The sequence below is a fragment of the Perna viridis genome, chromosome 10 (assembly GCF_037379345.1).
Source record: "Perna viridis isolate PV_CMFRI_1.1 ecotype Kerala chromosome 10, ASM3737934v1, whole genome shotgun sequence".
NCBI classification, from domain to species: domain Eukaryota; kingdom Metazoa; phylum Mollusca; class Bivalvia; order Mytilida; family Mytilidae; genus Perna; species Perna viridis.
Genome location: NC_142454.1, coordinates 20507144 through 20526238, shown reverse-complemented (window position 1 = coordinate 20526238; position 19095 = coordinate 20507144). Strand labels below are relative to the sequence as shown.

At 33.8% G+C, this 19095-nt stretch overlaps 1 protein-coding gene across 2 annotated transcripts in view; it reads right to left on the bottom strand.

Moving 5' to 3' along the window:
• Positions 1 to 960: 960 nt before the first annotated feature.
• Positions 961 to 19095, bottom strand: part of LOC148604894 (uncharacterized) — a 71169-nt gene continuing 53034 nt past the window's right edge. For both annotated transcript variants that reach the window (XM_088547381.1, XM_088547382.1), the window contains 12 exons: positions 18450 to 18594; positions 16214 to 16945; positions 13440 to 13604; positions 13150 to 13235; positions 12880 to 12980; positions 11451 to 11521; positions 9655 to 9762; positions 8928 to 8998; positions 8585 to 8705; positions 7820 to 7984; positions 7412 to 7496; positions 961 to 6091 (listed from right to left, as the gene is read on the bottom strand). In XM_088547381.1, coding sequence (XP_088403507.1) covers positions 2157 to 6091; positions 7412 to 7496; positions 7820 to 7984; positions 8585 to 8705; positions 8928 to 8998; positions 9655 to 9762; positions 11451 to 11521; positions 12880 to 12980; positions 13150 to 13235; positions 13440 to 13604; positions 16214 to 16945; positions 18450 to 18594 — 5785 coding nt within the window. In that variant the 3' untranslated portion in view covers positions 961 to 2156. The remainder of the gene's footprint in view (positions 6092 to 7411; positions 7497 to 7819; positions 7985 to 8584; positions 8706 to 8927; positions 8999 to 9654; positions 9763 to 11450; positions 11522 to 12879; positions 12981 to 13149; positions 13236 to 13439; positions 13605 to 16213; positions 16946 to 18449; positions 18595 to 19095) is intronic.

Genomic DNA, 19095 nt, shown 5'->3' with positions numbered 1-19095 from the left:
ACAAATAAATCATTGATGATGGTGATCAGTTGTATAGTTAGGTAAGGAAAATTTACTACATTGAAATATCTCAACCGAACCCTGATTAATCCGAAAACCTGTCTAAACCAGACACTTTTAAAAATCTCTTTATATTATCTTAATTTAAATGTAATTTGAATCCAGATGAACCCTGTCTAAATCGAACGAGATTCGGTTTAGGAAGGTTTTACTATGTACAGGTGTGCAAATCTTAAAATTACTTATCATTCTAAAGGCATGTTTTCTGGTAAATATCTTGCACAATCATACATACATATTCTCTGTTTGCTAGTTATAAGTTTTAACCAGAGATGTTAGTATTTGTAGACAAGTCTCTCTGTAATATTTATTTTATTTGATTAAATATCATTACTATCAAATATTCATTCACTATCCAACTGCTGTACAGAGATGGAAACGCAAGTCACCTGATCGCAATTTTGCTTTCCGATTGGCCAAATACTGGTAACTTAGTGGCGTTCGAAAAATCTGTATATTGAATAAAAATTGAAGTGTTGAATTTTGCAACACATCACTTGCCATACATGTCACCCTTTAACGTGTGTAACAAATTATATTTACTATTTTGGATTTAAATTTTACGCTGACGTTTCTCCATATCCGTTCATTTTCAGACGCAGTCAGTATAGTTTCGCTTTTTACCTTTGACTTTAAAGACGCTCTTCCATGGAAACCCAAGTCACCTGATCGCAATTATGTTTCCCGTTTGGCTAAATAATGATAATTTAGTGACATTAGAACAAAAAAAAAGAAATGTATCGAAAATTGCGTGCCAGGTGTTATATTTCCTGAATGAAATGTAGAAAATTATTGTAAGTAAAAGAAAGAAAAAAATACTGCGTCGGCTATCCTTTTTTAAAGATAGTACTTGTTTCCATGATACAGATACTATATTTGTTGTATCAGAAAAATAATCCATTTCATATGAATATAATTTTATTTGTTTTAATATATTAAACACAATCATAACAAATAAGTAACAATAATTAATATTAAGGTCATATACAAATATTATACAAAATATGATACAAAAAATTACATTACATTGTTCTCTTATAAACAGATGTCTATATATAAAACGCCTTAAAATGTATATGGATGAAAATTAACATTTTGCACAAAACTGTAAAAATAAGATTGATGTGCAAAAAATTGAGTAGTCAGATTGATTTCGTGCATAAATTAAAGTATAAGCGGGATAAAAATGTGACAAGGAAATAGCATATACAAAAATATGACTTTTATATGAAAACGAATCGTTGATTTGTAAAAATTTTGCATAGTTGCGGATAACACAACACGACGAAGTACAATTTCGCCTAATTAGCTATTGTCTTCCTACTACACACTGTACATAATTGTGTTCCGAGACCAGCTCGAAGTTTTCAAATTGTCAAAGTAAAATTCAGTGAAATAAGGCAAGAATTTAACACTGAACCTGTTTTCATAAACGAAAATGAGTCGAAAATACATACATTCCAAAGCAACGAAAGCTACATTAAACACATCGGTTCTGGCAAACCAATTGTTCTTACAAAATCTACGAGAAATAATGAACCGAAAAGGTCTAATTAGATCCGAATGGATCTGGTCGAAAACGAACTAGCGACTGACATAAAACCTACTCCCAAATAACGAGGTATACATACACATTAAATAATTATCATTGAAAGAAATTCCATAACTTGCTTTAACGGATATCGCGCTTTGAAAAATGTAAAGTGACGCGTTGGATATAATATATATATATATATATGCAAAAACAGATCTACTTCAGCAAGATTTTCCGTTTGATTAGTATAATGGAACAAAACAGAGCACTATTATTTTAATGGAAAGTTTGCATAATGTTTTTGGGTTGTACAACACAACAGTCAATATCAATTTTGGCACCGAAACGGGAGTTACCACTTATCACAGCAAGTCATTGTTTCCTGGTGTACCAGCACCAGCTCCAGACGAGTATCAATAACTCTCACACGATAACGTTCTCTTCCTCGGCGGGCCTCGTGTCTTGAACAGTATTTATGGATTTATGTTCAAGGTTTTTTTTATTAATGGAGATTTGGCGCCTCCATTGTAGATTCAGTCCAAGTTTAAAATAGTTCTGGATTTCATTTCTTAAGCGAAGTTTTCTTTTTATCTACTGTCTCTTTTTTAGTAGAATCACCAGATTTTCTCGGTAGAATTTTGTCTTTAGTTTTATTTACAATCCTTTTAATTGGAGACCCAGACTTTTCTTTCTCCTGACCTTGGGCGCCTTCTTGCTCTTGTTCTGTTACAGTAGCTAACTTTGTAGGCGATTCTGTTGGCTTAATTTTGTTGCCTCCAATTTTGTTACGAAGAGTCTTTTTTCCTTCCGCTTGATTCTTGTCAGTGCAACCAGTCGGTGCGTCAGCATAAACAAGTCTATTAGCAGATCTTGCTGGTAGTCTCAAGCTAGCATGGCGGGTGAGTGGTGATGGAGACGGCGTTGTCTTTGTTGATGTAGGCGTTGATTTTCTGGTTGGGGTTGGTGTATTACGACCAGTTGATACTGAAGACGTTCGGGGAGGTGGAGTTGGTGTGGGTGAAGTTGCACCATCTTTCCTTGCTTTAGATGATGCCGTTGGAGACATAAAGCTATTTCTGCTTGAGGCACGAGATGACCCAGATGACGGTCTAGATCCCAATGAACTATGAGTGTCTGGTGCATCTCCACCAAGAGAGGCCGGTCGGCTTCCTCGTGGTAGTCGTAATGATTGAGTTCGTGTAAAGTTTGATGTCGGCGTAGTTGAAGAAGCTGATCCTCTTGATTTCGGAGTTGATGTTGTATTATGAACTTGTGGAGTAGTAGGTCGAGAAGTTGGATGTGGTGTAGTTGATCGAGATGGTGGATGTGGGGTGGTCGATCTAGACGGTGGGAGCGGAGTTGTTGACCTCGAGTTAGGAGTACCACCAACCCCAAGTGATGTACGCTTAGTAGATTTCGTCGTTGGTTTGCTCCCGTGACTCGCATCAGATGTGCCCGACGTTATACTTGTATTCGATTCTGCCTTTGATTTATTAAGATTTGAAATTCTGGCAGGAGTCGTGCTCTTCCGTTTGTTAGAATCAATTGGAGTTGTACTTGACCGACCCTTCTTTGTAGAGCTGCTTGCCGTTCCTCTCATATAACTTGGAACAGATTTTTTCTTACCAGATATATTGAACGATTTTTCAGCTGTCGCTAAAGGCGCTTGTGGTGTCTGTGAAGGCGTTCTCGGACTATCGATGGATTTTGTGGGAGATGTACTCCTAAGTGTTGATTCTAAATCTTCACTCCATGCATCCTCCTTAAAGCTACCTTGTCCACTATCGGGTGAAGTCGCAGGGTACTCGACAGAAGAATCAAGTGAAGTGTTCTTGTCAATACTTACAGTTGTAGCTTGAACAACTGCTTCGGTCCAAGATTCGGTTCTTTGTTTACGTGTATTAAGTTCAGTTTGTTTATGAACACGCCCTACGACTATTTCAGTTGAAGGAGGTCTATATTCGTTTTGAATAATCGATTTTTCTCCTTGACCTTTTTCGAGAATTTTTCGTGAAAGGGTAGGAGTAAATTCTGATTCTTGTGTGCTACTCATTGATGTTCTCTGAGAAACCGTACCAGACATAGTTTCAAATCCTTCATCGCGTGCACTGTCACTGCTGCTTGCGTAGCTACACCGAGAACCAATGTCGTTTCTAAAAGAATCACCACTACCCTCGTGTTTGTGATTAATAGGAAGTCCGTTAATCGTCCTTGGACTTGTTGACATATTTGTTTCGGTTGTTTCATTGGATGTTTTGTTTCTATGAGATGTTTGAAAATCACTATCGTGAACATTGTCATAGGCACTTCGTCGGATTTGTTTCCGTTTGTTTTTCCATTGTGTTATTAAACTCATAGGAGATGCATCTTCGTCGAATTGTTTATTTTCATGAATAGTTATAGCAGTTTCTAATTCGGATTTCTCTAACAGACTAACAGCTCTCCTTGATCTAGGAGGCACAACGGGTTGATCATAGTCTTTTGAAATTGGTTTTTGAATATCTTCCTGATCGAGCAGATCTTGACTCTTACTAGCAGAGTTTTTACGTTTTTGAAGTGGAGATTCACTGTCGCTGAATGGAGTATCACATCGTAATGTCTCTGTTGATGTACTATTTGATTTAATAGATAGACGGCTCGAACTTTTCGGACTGTCACTTTTGTTACTAGAGGGTCTTTTCGGAGATGATGTTCCGTCTGGAAGAACTTCCCCTTCACTATCACTACTAGCAAAATAACGTCCGTTTCGACGACCATCGGATCCAAGCCGACCCACACTTCCACGGAACGACTTTCTTTGGGAAGGTGAAACATCGCCATTGACAACGTTCCCTTCAGCAGTTGCTTTCCTAGCAACAGATTCGTCGTATGATTTTGATCTACTCATTCCACTTTTAATATCACGCAAAGCCTGATCAACATGATCTTTCTGTACATCACTTTTACATCTATGATCTCCACTAGCAGACGATGGCCGGTCTTTATCACCGAAGCGTTTGTGATTAAATTTTCGTCTAGCAGCTAGCTTAGCTGCTTTGCTTAAATTCGACTTCTGAGGAGTTGGTGACGATTCAGCATCACTGCTATTTTCCTTATACGGTGATCTTGGCGGCACTGGTGGAGGTATTTCATCTCTTGAATCCTTGGCACTTTCAGCAGTAATAATAGTTGTATGTTCCTGTAACCCGTTTTCATTTGGATCTTCGTCAGTTCTGAGTGTTCTTAACGCACGATGAACATCATCATATGATAATGTCGATCGCTGCTTTCTTTGTTTTCTTTTTACTTGCAATTGTTCCTCAAATTTCGGATCGGATTTCGGGATAACAATGCAAGAATCGTCCTGTGTTTGGTGTTTTTTCTCGTCTTGTTTTTCTTTGTCCTCAATAGCTTTGAGAACTTTGTCAATATCAGATTTACCAAGGTCACTTTTCCACCTTTGATTAAGCTGCTTTCGTACGGATACAGAAACCTGTGTATCATCTTTCTCACTATCTGACTGACCGGCCGACGTATTAACATTTTGCAACATTTTTTGTAATTCCGACTGATCAAGTGGAGTTTTACTAACACGACGTTCCATATATTCCCTTGAATTTCTTACAGAAGAATCAAACATTTTCTTGCTAGGAGATTCTAGTCTAGCTTTTTCGTCTATTGTTTGTAAATCTGTTGCAATTCCAGATCGCCATCGTGTTCTGTTTTCTTCTGGTGTTCCATTGTCAACTGAATGTTGATCACGGACAGAAGGCGATGACGTAATATCAGGCGATTTTGTTTCCTTTCGACTTAATCTACGTTTAAGTCTTTCAACAAGTTCATCACTTTCATTGTTTACCTGTTTTTCATTGTCATGTTTTTCAGTCAAACTCTTAGACCTTCGTATATTAGAAACAGGTGCTTCAAAACTACTATAATCCCCTGATCTAGGTCTTTCAATTGATTTATTTTTAGATCGGGTTGGAAGACTAGATGTTGGCGTACTCATTTGAGTATCTACGACAGGAGAAGCAGCACGTTCACGATCGCCGTAAACGTCCATAACACTTCGTTTTTCACGTCGTTCCTGGCGTTTCTTGCGCAAACTAGGAAAACGTTCAAAATTTGGTTCAGACGCTTTTGTATCCGATTGTGACAGAATATCTAATAAAGCGTCTTGTGAACTCTGAAGAACGCGTCGTCGATCCGTTTCCATTGCATCTTCTAAACTACTACAAGTGCTTTCAGAATCATCGTCCTTTGAGTCTGGTTTACGCCGACGCAAACTCTTTCGTCCATAACCTTGTCGCACAAATTGATCAGGTTGTCCAGATTTCACATCAGCATTAGCAATATTGTCATTAGAGTCTAGACTGACTTTCTTCCTTTTTGTTACAGAGAAGCTGCTTTCTCCTGATCTTCGACTTGCAAAACCACTCCTAACATCTGCTAACAGTAGGTCTACGATATTTTCTGAGCCATGATCCATTTTCTGATCTTCCGGAGGTTGAACCTCTTCTGAAAAAAATATGACAGTAAATGGTATAACCACATTTATATACTGCAAAATAATGATTATAAAACCTTAACTAGTACCTTTCTTTTTTCCAGATTGTCATTCAAACTGAACCTGCCGTAAATATATGCATAGCATTGCAGCTAAAATGTTATTAAACATAATCTATGTTGTGAAGTGGCTCAAATTAAACGTTAATAAGAATTTACGGCCTTCGTCATGGGCAAAAAGTATTGACGATAAAACTTGTTAATCCCTACCACAGAAATTTGGGCTCACATTTATCAATTTGTTTTTAGGTTTTATTCATATTTTATATTATTTAGTTCCTTTTTTACCTTTTAAATGCGGCTATCGTTCACATTCATTATTCTTAAAATGTTATTACATCTATTGAATTAAGTATCTAATGATGAAATGTTGTATTTTTATCTTAATTGGGTTTCACAATTGTATTTAAACAAGTAATAAAAGCTACTATTGTCTTGCTGCAGTCTAGATGCAAAAAAATATATGGAGGTTTCGAAATTCCCTCCATTTTTTTTCTTTTTATCATCGATAGTGTTTACATCTTTTAGAGCATAACAGTCTTCCAAGAGACATCAAAATGATAAAGTACCTGGTTATTGTTCTATTTATTTACTCATTTCTCTTGGGTGTAGCATATGCTGTTTATGCAAACGAAAACGTTAGTACTATTTGACAGATTATAGGCTTTTTTACAAGTGATGAATTAAATTCTTTATTGAAATGGTTTGTTTACTTGGTTTTCTTTCATGAATTCAGTACTACATATTGACTGGATAACGTTTTGACGGATGACCGAACTTTTTTGCATTAAAAACACCAGATATTTTATTGAAATGAATAGACTTGACTTTAAAGTGACAGTAAATAATCCAGTATTTAAGTAGCAGTCTTTGTAAGAATCGTGCAAACTCTGTAATATATGATACACCCCCATAAAAAGCTACACATTTTTAATTTTTGCTATTAAGTCGCTTTATAGGTCTTTATAAAAAAATGTAGAATTATTCATTCCAATCTCTCTGCTCTTAGGAGATAATTTACATTATTAATCCAGTAGTTTCTTTTGTATTTCTGTGTTATTAGCAGAGTAGATTTTGAATTCTGTAGTAGAATAAATTATTTTTTCTTTGAACAGGGTTTATATGAAAAGCCACATGTTAATTCCTGTTTATTTCAACATTTTACACAAAATATCAAAAATAAAAATATATACGCCTTCCCAGCATGAATCTCATATTGCATGATTCTTAGCTGGAGTACTACTTAACAAGCAATGTATGGTTTACACATACCTTGTACTTGTTTAGCTCTCTCCATTTCTTTCTGTCTTTGTCGGTCTCTTTGTTTTTCTTCTACTTTCTTCCTGTGTTCATTTTCCTGAAAATTTAAAGTTAAACTTAGTTTCTGTGGGTTTAATATAGCAATAAATTTAAACATTTGTTTTGACAAAATAGAATTTAGTTAATGTTTGAAGACATTAAGTTAATTGTTATTGTTTGTATCTTGTAAGACAATACATGGCATGCTTTACAGTTCTTACTCATTCCACTTAAGACTGTGGCCTCTATCTAGTGGCGTGTGTTTTTGAGTAATATAAACTGACTGTTGGATTCCAATTCTTATACAATGAATGCATACGATCAATATGCAGTTTAATTAAGATAAAAAATGATAAATGTGGTTTATCAACAAAGACTTACTGAAATAGCTTTCTTAAATCTGGTACAGAAAGTATTTAACACGCTGAAACACTCCTCCAGTTTGAATGAGTTTGGATCTTCACAGAAAAAGTCTGACAGTTCTAGCTTAAGACTTTCTATATCCTTTAAATCTTCTTGCAATTCTGAAAGGTCATCCTTGGCAATCTAAGAAATCCAATAAGAAATCAATCAATCAACCATTATACAGCTTTATAAATTGTCATTTGTAATAAAAGTTACATGTGCACATTATATAAATAAGGAAAACAACAGAATTATCGAACACTTATCCCATTCATAATCAAGTCCAAAATAAATCTGACAAAATAGATATTACACCACCAGAGCAGCTGGTACTGAAATGATTCTGACTTGGTACAGGCATTTCAAAAGAAATGGTGGTTAAAAATGAAAATAAATAAAGTGATCTTTAAAAGAGTAATCAAGGGAACCAAGGTTATAGCGGTAATCAAAAGAATGTAATCCAGGGACAAAGACCAGACATGGAAAACAGACATACACAACAAAGAACATAAAGCAACTAAAAATCATACATATAAAGTAACAAAAGCAAATGAGCAACTCAGACTCCACTAAAAACTGGGAGCATGGACCAGGTGCACCGGCAGGATAAGCGTCCTCTGCTTTTCTAGAAAATATGGCCCGCAACGATTTCCTGGCTAACTTTGGAATTCTGAATGTTGTTAAATTTACAAAACATAGTATTTGCAAATTAAAAACAGTAATCAATTAAACATTGCTTACCTGTAAAAAGTCGTTCATTTGGTTCTTGAAATCTGTGCCTATGGTTTCAGCTTGGACTGATAGTTTAGATATTCTTTCGTAGAGACCATTAATATCAGTGGTAAGATTTTCTATGGACGTCCTAAAATTCAAAGATTTTAACTTGAATTTTCTCTCTTGGATATTACTGATGACTAAATAAAGGAAATCATTGCATTATTTTTTTCAGAAATGTGGTAGTTGAATTTAAGGATTATTCAAGGTGTCAACAAAATCTTACATACAGATAAATTTCTAATCAAGGGAGCTTTGTCACTGAACAAATGAATATTATAAAATGAATTAATAAAATATAGCTACTTACTGTGACGCCTCTTTAAGATATTTCATTTCATCTGGAAATCTTAAAAGATCTGGGTTTTTCTCTTCTGCTTGCTAGAAAAAATAAAGCCACAATTAATTTTAAAAAATGTTATTTTGATGCACTTCATTCTATTCATGACGTTTACAACACTTTATATACGAGAAGATCCCATGTTTAAATATTTTCATTTGATCATAAATTAAGGTTTATATGCAAAACAACCGAGAAACAAAAAGGAAAAAAGGATTTATAAATGACATTAAAATTATTGATTGTATTGAAATGTGTACTGTTTTAAAACTTTTTGAAGACAGCATCCAGAAATTCTCAGTTTCAATTGTATATGATTGCAAATTCAGAGATTTACAAAGGGGTTAGCATTTTTTTTTCCTCATGAGAAAAAGGAAAAAAGGAGCTGTTTTGAATTTAACGAAGTGTTTTAATAATAAAATGCATGTAATTATCATTTTTTTTTAAACTTTCTGAGTATTTTTAATGTTTTAATTTTGTATGTATGATTTTAGTTACTTTATGTTCTTTGTTATATATGTCTGTTTTCCATGTCTGGTCTTTGTCCCTGGATTACATTCTTTTGATTACCGCTATAACCTTGGTTCCCTTGATTACTCTTTCAGCATACAAATTAATAACTATTTTAAAATATTGTCAACAGACTCCTTTAGATTTTTCTATGATTTAAAAGGGACACAAATACAATGTAACATACCTGTATAACAAAATGTAAAAGGTTCATTCTTGGCTTGTTAGCCCTAGTATCTGTCAGCTTTATAAGAGAGGACAGTTTAAATCCAGCAGCATCTCCTGCATAGTTTCCCTGAAAATAAAAATGTCTCTAGATAAAAAATACATGTAGTGAGTTGAAATTAAAATGTCTGAATCAAAGTTTCGTTGTTGTAGAACTCAATTATAATTTAGAAGATATGAAATGAGATCTACAAATCCACAATCGAAGGAAGGTGGAAATAAAGTATCACAATATTGTTGTCATGGGCAACGGAAATACAAAATATAAGGTAGGACGATTATTTTTATGATGATTTCTGCTGCTAGCAATCAACAGGTTGCATCGATGCTGTGAAGAAACTAGCTTATCTTTTAATTTGAGAGAAATCTGAAATGAAACTGTACGTGAGAATAAATCACATTCAAAATTTGGTAAAACTTCTCGATTTGGTTGTGTTCACAATTAATCTTTAAGGAATTGTCAGTTGTCAAAATTGAGTAAAGAATATTATTAAGAGTTCATGTAAAGCAAGGTATATTTGGACATTGATAGTTCTATTTGTACCTCCCACAATGCAAATCTTAAAAGACACAGATTATGTATAGGTAAACGAGATTAATGTTATCCAGAAAAAAAGAATTGTCTGCCCCAAGTATATATATAAACGGTACGTAAACTAAATTCTATTGAATTAAACTATTACACAGTGGTTAATGTCGTAGAAAGGCTAGGCTTTTAATCCCTATTACTAATATTTGGCGGAGATATGATTTGATATAATAACAGGTTTAACAAAAAAGGATTTTATAAATATTTCAATGTATTATGGCATATTATATTTTCAATAGACTTTCTTTCACACTTTCTAGCATATACCCATAACCTGTAACAAACAAAATGATTCACAATATTTAACTAAGGTTAGGTCCCAAGTTAAAGAGTTATATAAATATTGCTTAGGTTCATAATTTCAAGTCATCAACTTGAAAGTAATTTCAAAATATTATAATGGTTATGTTCAAATTATTACAAAAGTTGTCAAATTAAAGAAATCACACGTGTTGTACTTTTCGCATATCGAATTTAATCGAAATTGTTTTGTGTTGTCTGTTGATATATAAGGTTTTAAAGTACTTCTTAAAGAATAGTATTAAACAGATATGATAACAGTTTGCAAATTGCAAGTGACCTTAGTTACATGTTTGATATGGAAGGTTTGATAGTCAATTCAAGGGGAGATCATTCACATAAGCCTCTTATTGTCAATGCAAACTTAAAGATAGAACTACCATGAAATCGAAAATTTGATACAGTAATATCTGTCTAAACTTTACTCAAACCTCTAAATTATGGAACAAATTGAGAATTTCTATTTACTGATATGATCAGTTAAGTGCTGTCGAAACCAGAACAATTTTTAATTCCTTCGTGTATTTTGAACCTGAATAAACCGCACAAATTCTACAATTCAAATGGGGTTCGGTTTAAACATGTTTCATTGTAAATGATAGATATAATATTGTAGGGTAGAAGTTTCATTCATTATCGCTTAATTATGGTGCTACTAAGTATTTATTCACAATCAACAGCAATGTGCTCTTACTGATTGTTGTTCACAAGTGGGAATCAATATATTAATGGCCAACATGTTTGTTTTTTTCTTTTCATCTGGTCATTTAGATCTAAAAAGATTTTACTAGGATTTAGATGATGAATACACAGCATGACTATCCTAAGACATGGGAGAGACACTACAGGTCACCGTCTTAAGAACTTACATTGTTCAGGTAGTTTCCAGCAATTAGCACCAGGTAAAGAAGCTCATGCAGGTGACTATTTTCTTTAATCTCTGAAGACAAAAAGAAAACAAACATGGTATATGTTTCTCTTAGCAGACTGTCTTTATATTTCTTACAAGCGTTGGATTCAAAAAGATCGTGTAGGGCATTCGTCATCTGTTGGTTGCCCGAGTCAATATTTCTTCTGATTTTTAAATAGTATAATAGCTTGCATTATTAATATTGAAACTAAGTGTGAAGAAGTCAATATTTAAAATAAAGAATAATACTGCTCTATAATGACGGGAAATGTATACAATATAAAGCAGGCAAGTGCTTTTATAAGAGCTTAAGTTTTCAAAAAGAGTTAGCGATATGTTCTACTGCGAATTTACTGAAGTGCCACTGAATTTAGGGAAACTTTGACAATTTCTACTTGCGGGCTTTCTATATCGAAGTTAGGTAAACTGTCAAAAGGTCAAAATTGCTACTTCTTACCTTTTATGTATTTTTAAGATTTCAACAATATGATTAAGAGTGAAATAGTATTATTTGAAAAATTGAAATCAAGATCAGGCTAGCAAAAAGGTGAATTTCCGAGATGTTGTTATATAAATTAAGCCTATTATGTGTTAACTCGACATTCGTTTCTATTTTTGTCAAGAACATAGGCACACATTCGGTCTCGCTTACAGAAAAGGTTACCATAGGTCACAGTTTGTGTCGTAAAATAAGGGAAGACATACTTAATATGCAAATGGACTACTTAAAAATGTGCCGCGAATTCATCATTATTCGGCGTTTGTGTGGGTCTGACTAAGTCCGCTTTGAACAAAATTTAATGAAGACATATTTGTCTATTGAACGTAAATCTTAAGTAATGGTTTCTCATTTTCAGCTTGGAACATATTACAAATTGTTTTAACGGCTCAATTAAATTGTAGAAAACAAATTATTCGGTGGGGTTTTAATCACTACCTGCAAATACACAAATCAATCATCTTGACACCTCCAATGTAGATTTATTTACAAAATAAAACAACAATAATTGTCAAAATAAAATAACTCACTTAAGTCGTTAAGTTTTCAGCGATCATATTCCCGTAAATGCTTCATTTCCGTTCCATATTTGTTTATAAAAATCTGCACCATTCTTGTTTCTTTTAAACGAGAAAGGTTGCAGGGTTTAAGGGAATTCAGACAAGAATATCCTGCGCCAGAGGGTATTTGTGTATTTGCTATTTCAAAGCTTCACAGCCCATAAGCTAGCGGCGTGTTACTTAGTGAATCAGGAAGTCGTTATAGGTCTGTGCAGGAGAGATCATACCTATACAAGGAACTAGATTTGTTCTCGATTTCCCAGTATGATGAAATGTTTGCTTAATTCATATCAGATAAAGGAGATGTTCGAGAAAAATAGTAAGTATACCTTTTGCTGCATAAATCACTGCGTCTATTGCAGGTTTTATCCATTCCATATTTGTTGTGAATTCTTCCTTTACAGCAAAGCCCTCTATTCTTGATTTATAGCTAAAATATGACAACAAATATTGTTTTAACTGAAAACCAAACAAAGGCGGAGACAATACCTTTACGTTCTTTATTGTACATAAAATGGAAGAAACTACTTCAGAATAACGTATATATCAGTACCAGAAAACCAAATTCAAGATTTGAAATAAATTTAAGTCATACTCACTATGGTATATCAAGCAGACTTAGAATAAATTTTTCAGCACATCCTAATTTGGTCTTGTCCCCACTGAATGACTTCAATTTATCGACCTACAACGGGAAACAACATAAAATACTAGTACGCAAACCCTGTACATTCAATTCAAACTAGAGTATTCATTACATCGATCAGCTTCAATTTTTCTGGAACGGGCACATTTCAATATAAATGAATTGCTAACTTTGAAAGCATAAAAGCAGGTATCAAATACCAGATACTCTATTTGTGGAGTCAAAAATGGATGTAGTGTTTACCTCGTCTTCATATGGAAGAACTTTAAGTAGATTTCGGAGTTTTTCTGCACCAAGTTTATCACTAGCACCGTCACGGATTAATTGTACAATCTCTGCACTGGGTATCTTGTATTGTCTCAGGAGTATATTTACATGGAGACTTCGTTTCCCTTCCAACAGATTTATCTGCAAGAAAAAAATATGTTCAAATAAAAAAATATATTATGCATAGCAAAAATTAACTCTTAGTAGTGAACGAACTCACCATCATAAATAATTTGAACTTGTCTCTAGTAAAACGAATTATTCATTCGACCAATTAGTTTTTAAAATTGTGCTTAATGGCTCGAAAAAAATCAGCAATTCTAGTGCTCTTAAACTTGCGTGACGGCAATCTTAAACTTTTGTTCAAACCAATTATATTTTTAATGAATAAAATTCATAATTGGTTGTTTATGGTCATTTTTCATAATGTCAATTCTGTCTTTTGTTAAATTTAATTCAGTTGGGAGAAATGTCAAGTACAAGTCATAGGAGAGTGTATGTCAGTAAAATGTTGCTTTAAAATACATTTATAGAGACCTTCGGTGTTTACACTTGACAAAAATCTGACTTAAAGTTAAGATAACTTTAACATAAATGACAGAAGCGCTAATGGATCACCTTGTAGAACTTCACTCAATGATGACAAATCAATATAATTAGGTTAACGCTAACGTAAATTTCTATTTTATGAATGAAGACAAGTGCACATGTCTCTGCCCTCGAACTTCGATCAAACGTTCTGACAATCAAAGCTACAAGAATAAACTTCTCCGTGTTACACAGTCGTACAGTATTCAATTCAATCTAAACACTCGGCACTTATTTTGAAATTGTTTATTCAGGGATCATAGCGGAAAGAAACGAATTTCTTCATAAAAAGCAAAATTTGTTCTGCTTTAAAAGTTCTCACAGTTTTACGAATTGAATTATGCGTCATTACTGTTTTTGCAGGTGCATCAGATTTTGGGAAAGCACCCTACAAAGGTAAAAAGATCCCCTGCAAACCCAGATCAAAGTGACGTCAAACAGTGAAGCTTAACTAAAAGATCTTCAATATTTTTTACACGTATCCCTTTAAATTAACACTAATCATAGTCAATGAGGGGTTTAATGAAACGAATATGGTGAAGATTGACATAAGATTGTTGTAACGTGGATTGTTGATCTAAACAATGACCAAAAAGACAACAAATACGACACAATTGTTTGAGTATTTAGTGTAGGATCTCCTACGGCTTCAGTGAACCGATGTTTGAGCGAGATTTTAAGGGTCATTTGTGTACAAGGACATTGATAGGTTTGTCAAATTAGTTTTTGATATGGAATTTATGACAAATCACGACTTTTATAGCCACACAAATCCAAGCGATGTAAATCCAATTTAAATAGTCTCCTACAGTAAACAGCCATATCAGTGAAGTAAAGACCTACTTTGCTTTTATACTCTGATAAAATTGCAAATATGTCGCATTAAATAGGGCTATGATGATATTTACAGTCTGAAGGACCTCGGGTTTATAACAGAGTGTAATATGTTACTGTTGAAATTCCATAAATTCATATATCATTACAATATTCAGTATTGTGTACAGTTAAAATATGTTTATCAAAATAAGATTTATTACCATTGCATTTTAATATTGTACTAATGAGTTTTTTGGAGGAAGGTTTATCGTAGAGTTCACTGGGACAGTAGCTTACGTTTTTTAAGTCTGCGAGAAAGAATGACACCTAGATATTTTGCAAGTTTACGACGATTACATGTATTAGCCTATCATGCACATGTATCAGCTAATTACAGAGAGATATTTCACAATGTAACTATATTGTGACAACTGTAGGTGGAATCTTAGGTAGGAACACACCAACTACTGTGTTTGTGTAAATATAAAGTACTTGAGATTATATAATAAGAAAAAAAAAGGATATTCAAATCCTGTTTACATAAAAATGCAAAGCTAGTTTGCTATGATTAAAATATGGTACATGTGAACATCATAGAGGGATAGAAACTCAACGTAAATGTTCTTTTTCACAGAAATAAGATATTAAAACCATGTTAGAAATAAATCACATGCTTTTGCATAATACATAAATAAATTATGCCAGTTATTCAACTTGAAATTTAAATTTTGGATACATACATGTATCGTATCGTTTCGCCTCGAGATTAAAGCAAAATCATCACGTATTTAACACATGGTAAATATCTTGTCCTTTTTCTGCAGGTATTTTAAGCAGTGGAGCATGATATCATGTGGTGCAGACTATGTCGTAAATCTATACATGACTTTTCAAGCATGCCTATGCAATTTGATTCTAAATGAGATATGATCACTTGTATGAACAATATTATTCTCATTTTTTGGAATATAAAGCCGTAAAATAAGGACGTTATAACAGGTTATTTGTGTTTATTTGAAGAAAAAAACATCTCAAAAGATATGCAATATCATCTTTGATTGAACAAGCACTTGTAATTTAAAACGAAATCTTATCAACTGAAAGGGATGCAAATAAGACAGCAAGAAATACAATTGTAGCATTGGCTCTACATACAAGAATACGATATAAAGAAATTCCACACATAACACATACATCCTTATATCCATTAAGGGGCAACCATAAAATTTCTTAAAATACAAAGATGCAAAGTTAAAGGTATTGAAATCCCACATATTATTAAAACCATATTTTCATTTTATTATTTATCCATTATAAATTACGTGAGCGGAAAATTGTGTAATTACCTCAGTGGATTCCTTCTTTTTCTTATCCGAGGAATTTGATCCAGGTCCTTTTTCAGTGGAAGAATCTGGATTCGAATTCACGCTAAATAACTCCTCAATAGTTCCAAAGTCCATTTTAGTAACATACCCATTAAACAATTTCCCTGCCGTATTCCAAATGTTAGGTTTTCCAGATAGCACTTTATTTGCCGGAATTTTCTGCCATTGTAAAGTTCTTAACTTAGTACTTGGCTTAGGAATGTTTTGTTGAGGTAGTTTCTGTGGTGTAGTCCTAGCAATGCCCATACCCGGAGGTGGCGGCGGTGGAACCATTCCCGGAGGAGGTGGAGGTGGAGGTGCCATTCCAGGCACCATTGGTGGGATAGGAGGTGGTGGTGGACCAACAGCGCCTGGCGGCGGCGGAGGTGGTGGTGGTGGTGCACCCTTTATAGAAGGAGGTGGCCCTGGTGATTTATTTAAACTGTCTGATTCTGAAACACGTTTTGGAGACATAACACGAGTGCGTCCATCATGACAAGAACAAGTACACTTTCCATCTGTCGATTTTTCTCGTTTCCTCATGGAAGACATAATAAGCTTTTGAGAGTCGTCAACATTTTCGATCAAAGTTGCTCTCGATATCAGCTTTTCAATTGTCTGCCAGATCAGCTGTCCATTTACATCACTGGGGTCTATTTTCAACATGTGTTGAAGCGTCGTGAGGAAGCAGATCTCCTGAGGTGTATCTGAAATCTGCCGAAAAAAATTGACCGCCCATTAATGAGTCTTATCAATGCATAAATTAAAATTGACAATACGCGAATTTGTTTTGACGAATAACAATATTTACCATTTCGCTATTTTTATTATATTCCTTGTTATTCGCTCCTATCGAATGTGGTTGCACGAACAACGGATCAACAGACCACCACAGTGTCCATATAAATGAATACTCTTATTAATATCATATAAACCTAATGTTTACAAAGACTTTCAAAATAAACAAACACACAAAGAAAATTTGATCGCACCTAACTTGAAGTACGGAAAATGTAACAAGGATGTTCAAACATGATATCTACACAGAATGTAATCCTGATAATTTAAAAGAAATCCGCCGTTCTTTATTTAACTGGCAGATTAACATCGTTGTTCAATAATAATCGCGTCTATGATTGTTGAATAAATTTTATTATATAATGCTATCAGATAAGTATATTAATTTTATAATATATTTCAAAACATTTTGAGATTAATATGAAATCTCGTTAATAGCTCTTGAAAAATCAATAAACCTTACAATACTGGCATAGCTTTTTTACACATTAGATTTGGGAATTTTTGCACCCGAAGTTGTACGTTTTGATTTGAAAAAAAATATGCTGCGAAGGTTTTCCGTCAAAAGATTTCATCAATCTGATTTTTATTTGATTTACATAGATATTTTATGTTCGTTACACCACTGTCAAAAACTAGGACAGTGATCCGTAGTTGAGTAATTCAGAAAAACAGATTTCAAACTGTGAAAATTGAGAACGATTAAAATTCTTACAGAGTAAACCTTTTTAAACGAGTAATAATACAATAATCACTGAATATCAAAATCCAATTAGCATTTTCAAAAATAACAAATCATATTTTGAGTGCTTTTATATCACTGATCAACTGGTATCGTGTCGTTATATTATGAAAAGCAAACAGGAAAATTTTGTCTGAAAACATATCAATATGCTAACAGTACGCATAATACGTCTATCGCCTCGGTTTGGTTTGTTTCTTTCAAAAGATCGAATTAAGCCCTTAAAACTGTCTCAAGCTTTTGTTGATCCTAGACCATGTAAATTACTCAACAAAAACATGGGTTTTTGTACAAATTAAGAAGAAGTATGTTGGCCTGTAGATATTTGAACTTTTGATACTTTTAATGAAAATTTACATACTAGGATTGGTCAGGCTTGAATGCGTTCGAGACATTTTGAATAATTTTATACCATTTTAGTAGATAAACTGATAGAAAAAACGCGGTTAGTCAGTGGAAACTCAATTTTGTCATTTCCATGGTTGGTTCTGGAAGGGAACGATATAGATAACTCTCATTACAGTTACCCATTAGGACCGAGACTCCCTTTTGCCATTTTGTTGGGAAATTGTGTTGCATAAGTGCAATTTGGGCAAAAATGAACCAAATAATAGCCTGGAGTCCCCCTTTTTTTCTAACCCCATTTTCAAACACTCGGGATCTGATCCTCTATCGTACCTGTCTAAATATAGCATGGAAGACATCCAAAGGGCTGTTTAGATCCACACCTTTGATACCAGGCAACTGTTCCTCATCGTTTGATTTCTGTTCATCGAAAACATCGAGTTGAACAAGTATTTGTGAGTCTGCATCTTCTTGTTTTCTGTAAATGATATTCAAGTTAAGTTTTGTTGTAGGTATAAAATACCAAATTATAAAAAAAGGAATACATGAAAATCCAAGTGCATGGCTAAATCGTGAAAACAGGAAACAGACCCGATCTACATGTACATGTATCAGATGGAATATAATACAATTACTAATAACAAAAAAAAAGCACACACACAATAATTAAACACTTGCAATATAAGATAATACTTTCTATGTAAGTTTCTAATTCGGCACATATTGTAGAGACGAAACAGCCCCATTGTAAAGAGTTAGAAATACACTCGTTACTGCGACTGAACTCCATACCATATTATTCAAACAGATGTGCTACTTGTAGCTACGGAAATACACATTTTTCCAATATTTACTCGCTACATTATGTTAGTGACCCTCTAATTACTAGTAACTAAAATTCGAATCGATCAACTTAAATATTGAGATAACATAAAAATTACAGGCTATTAAACGCCTTTTGAACTTTTTGGTGATAACG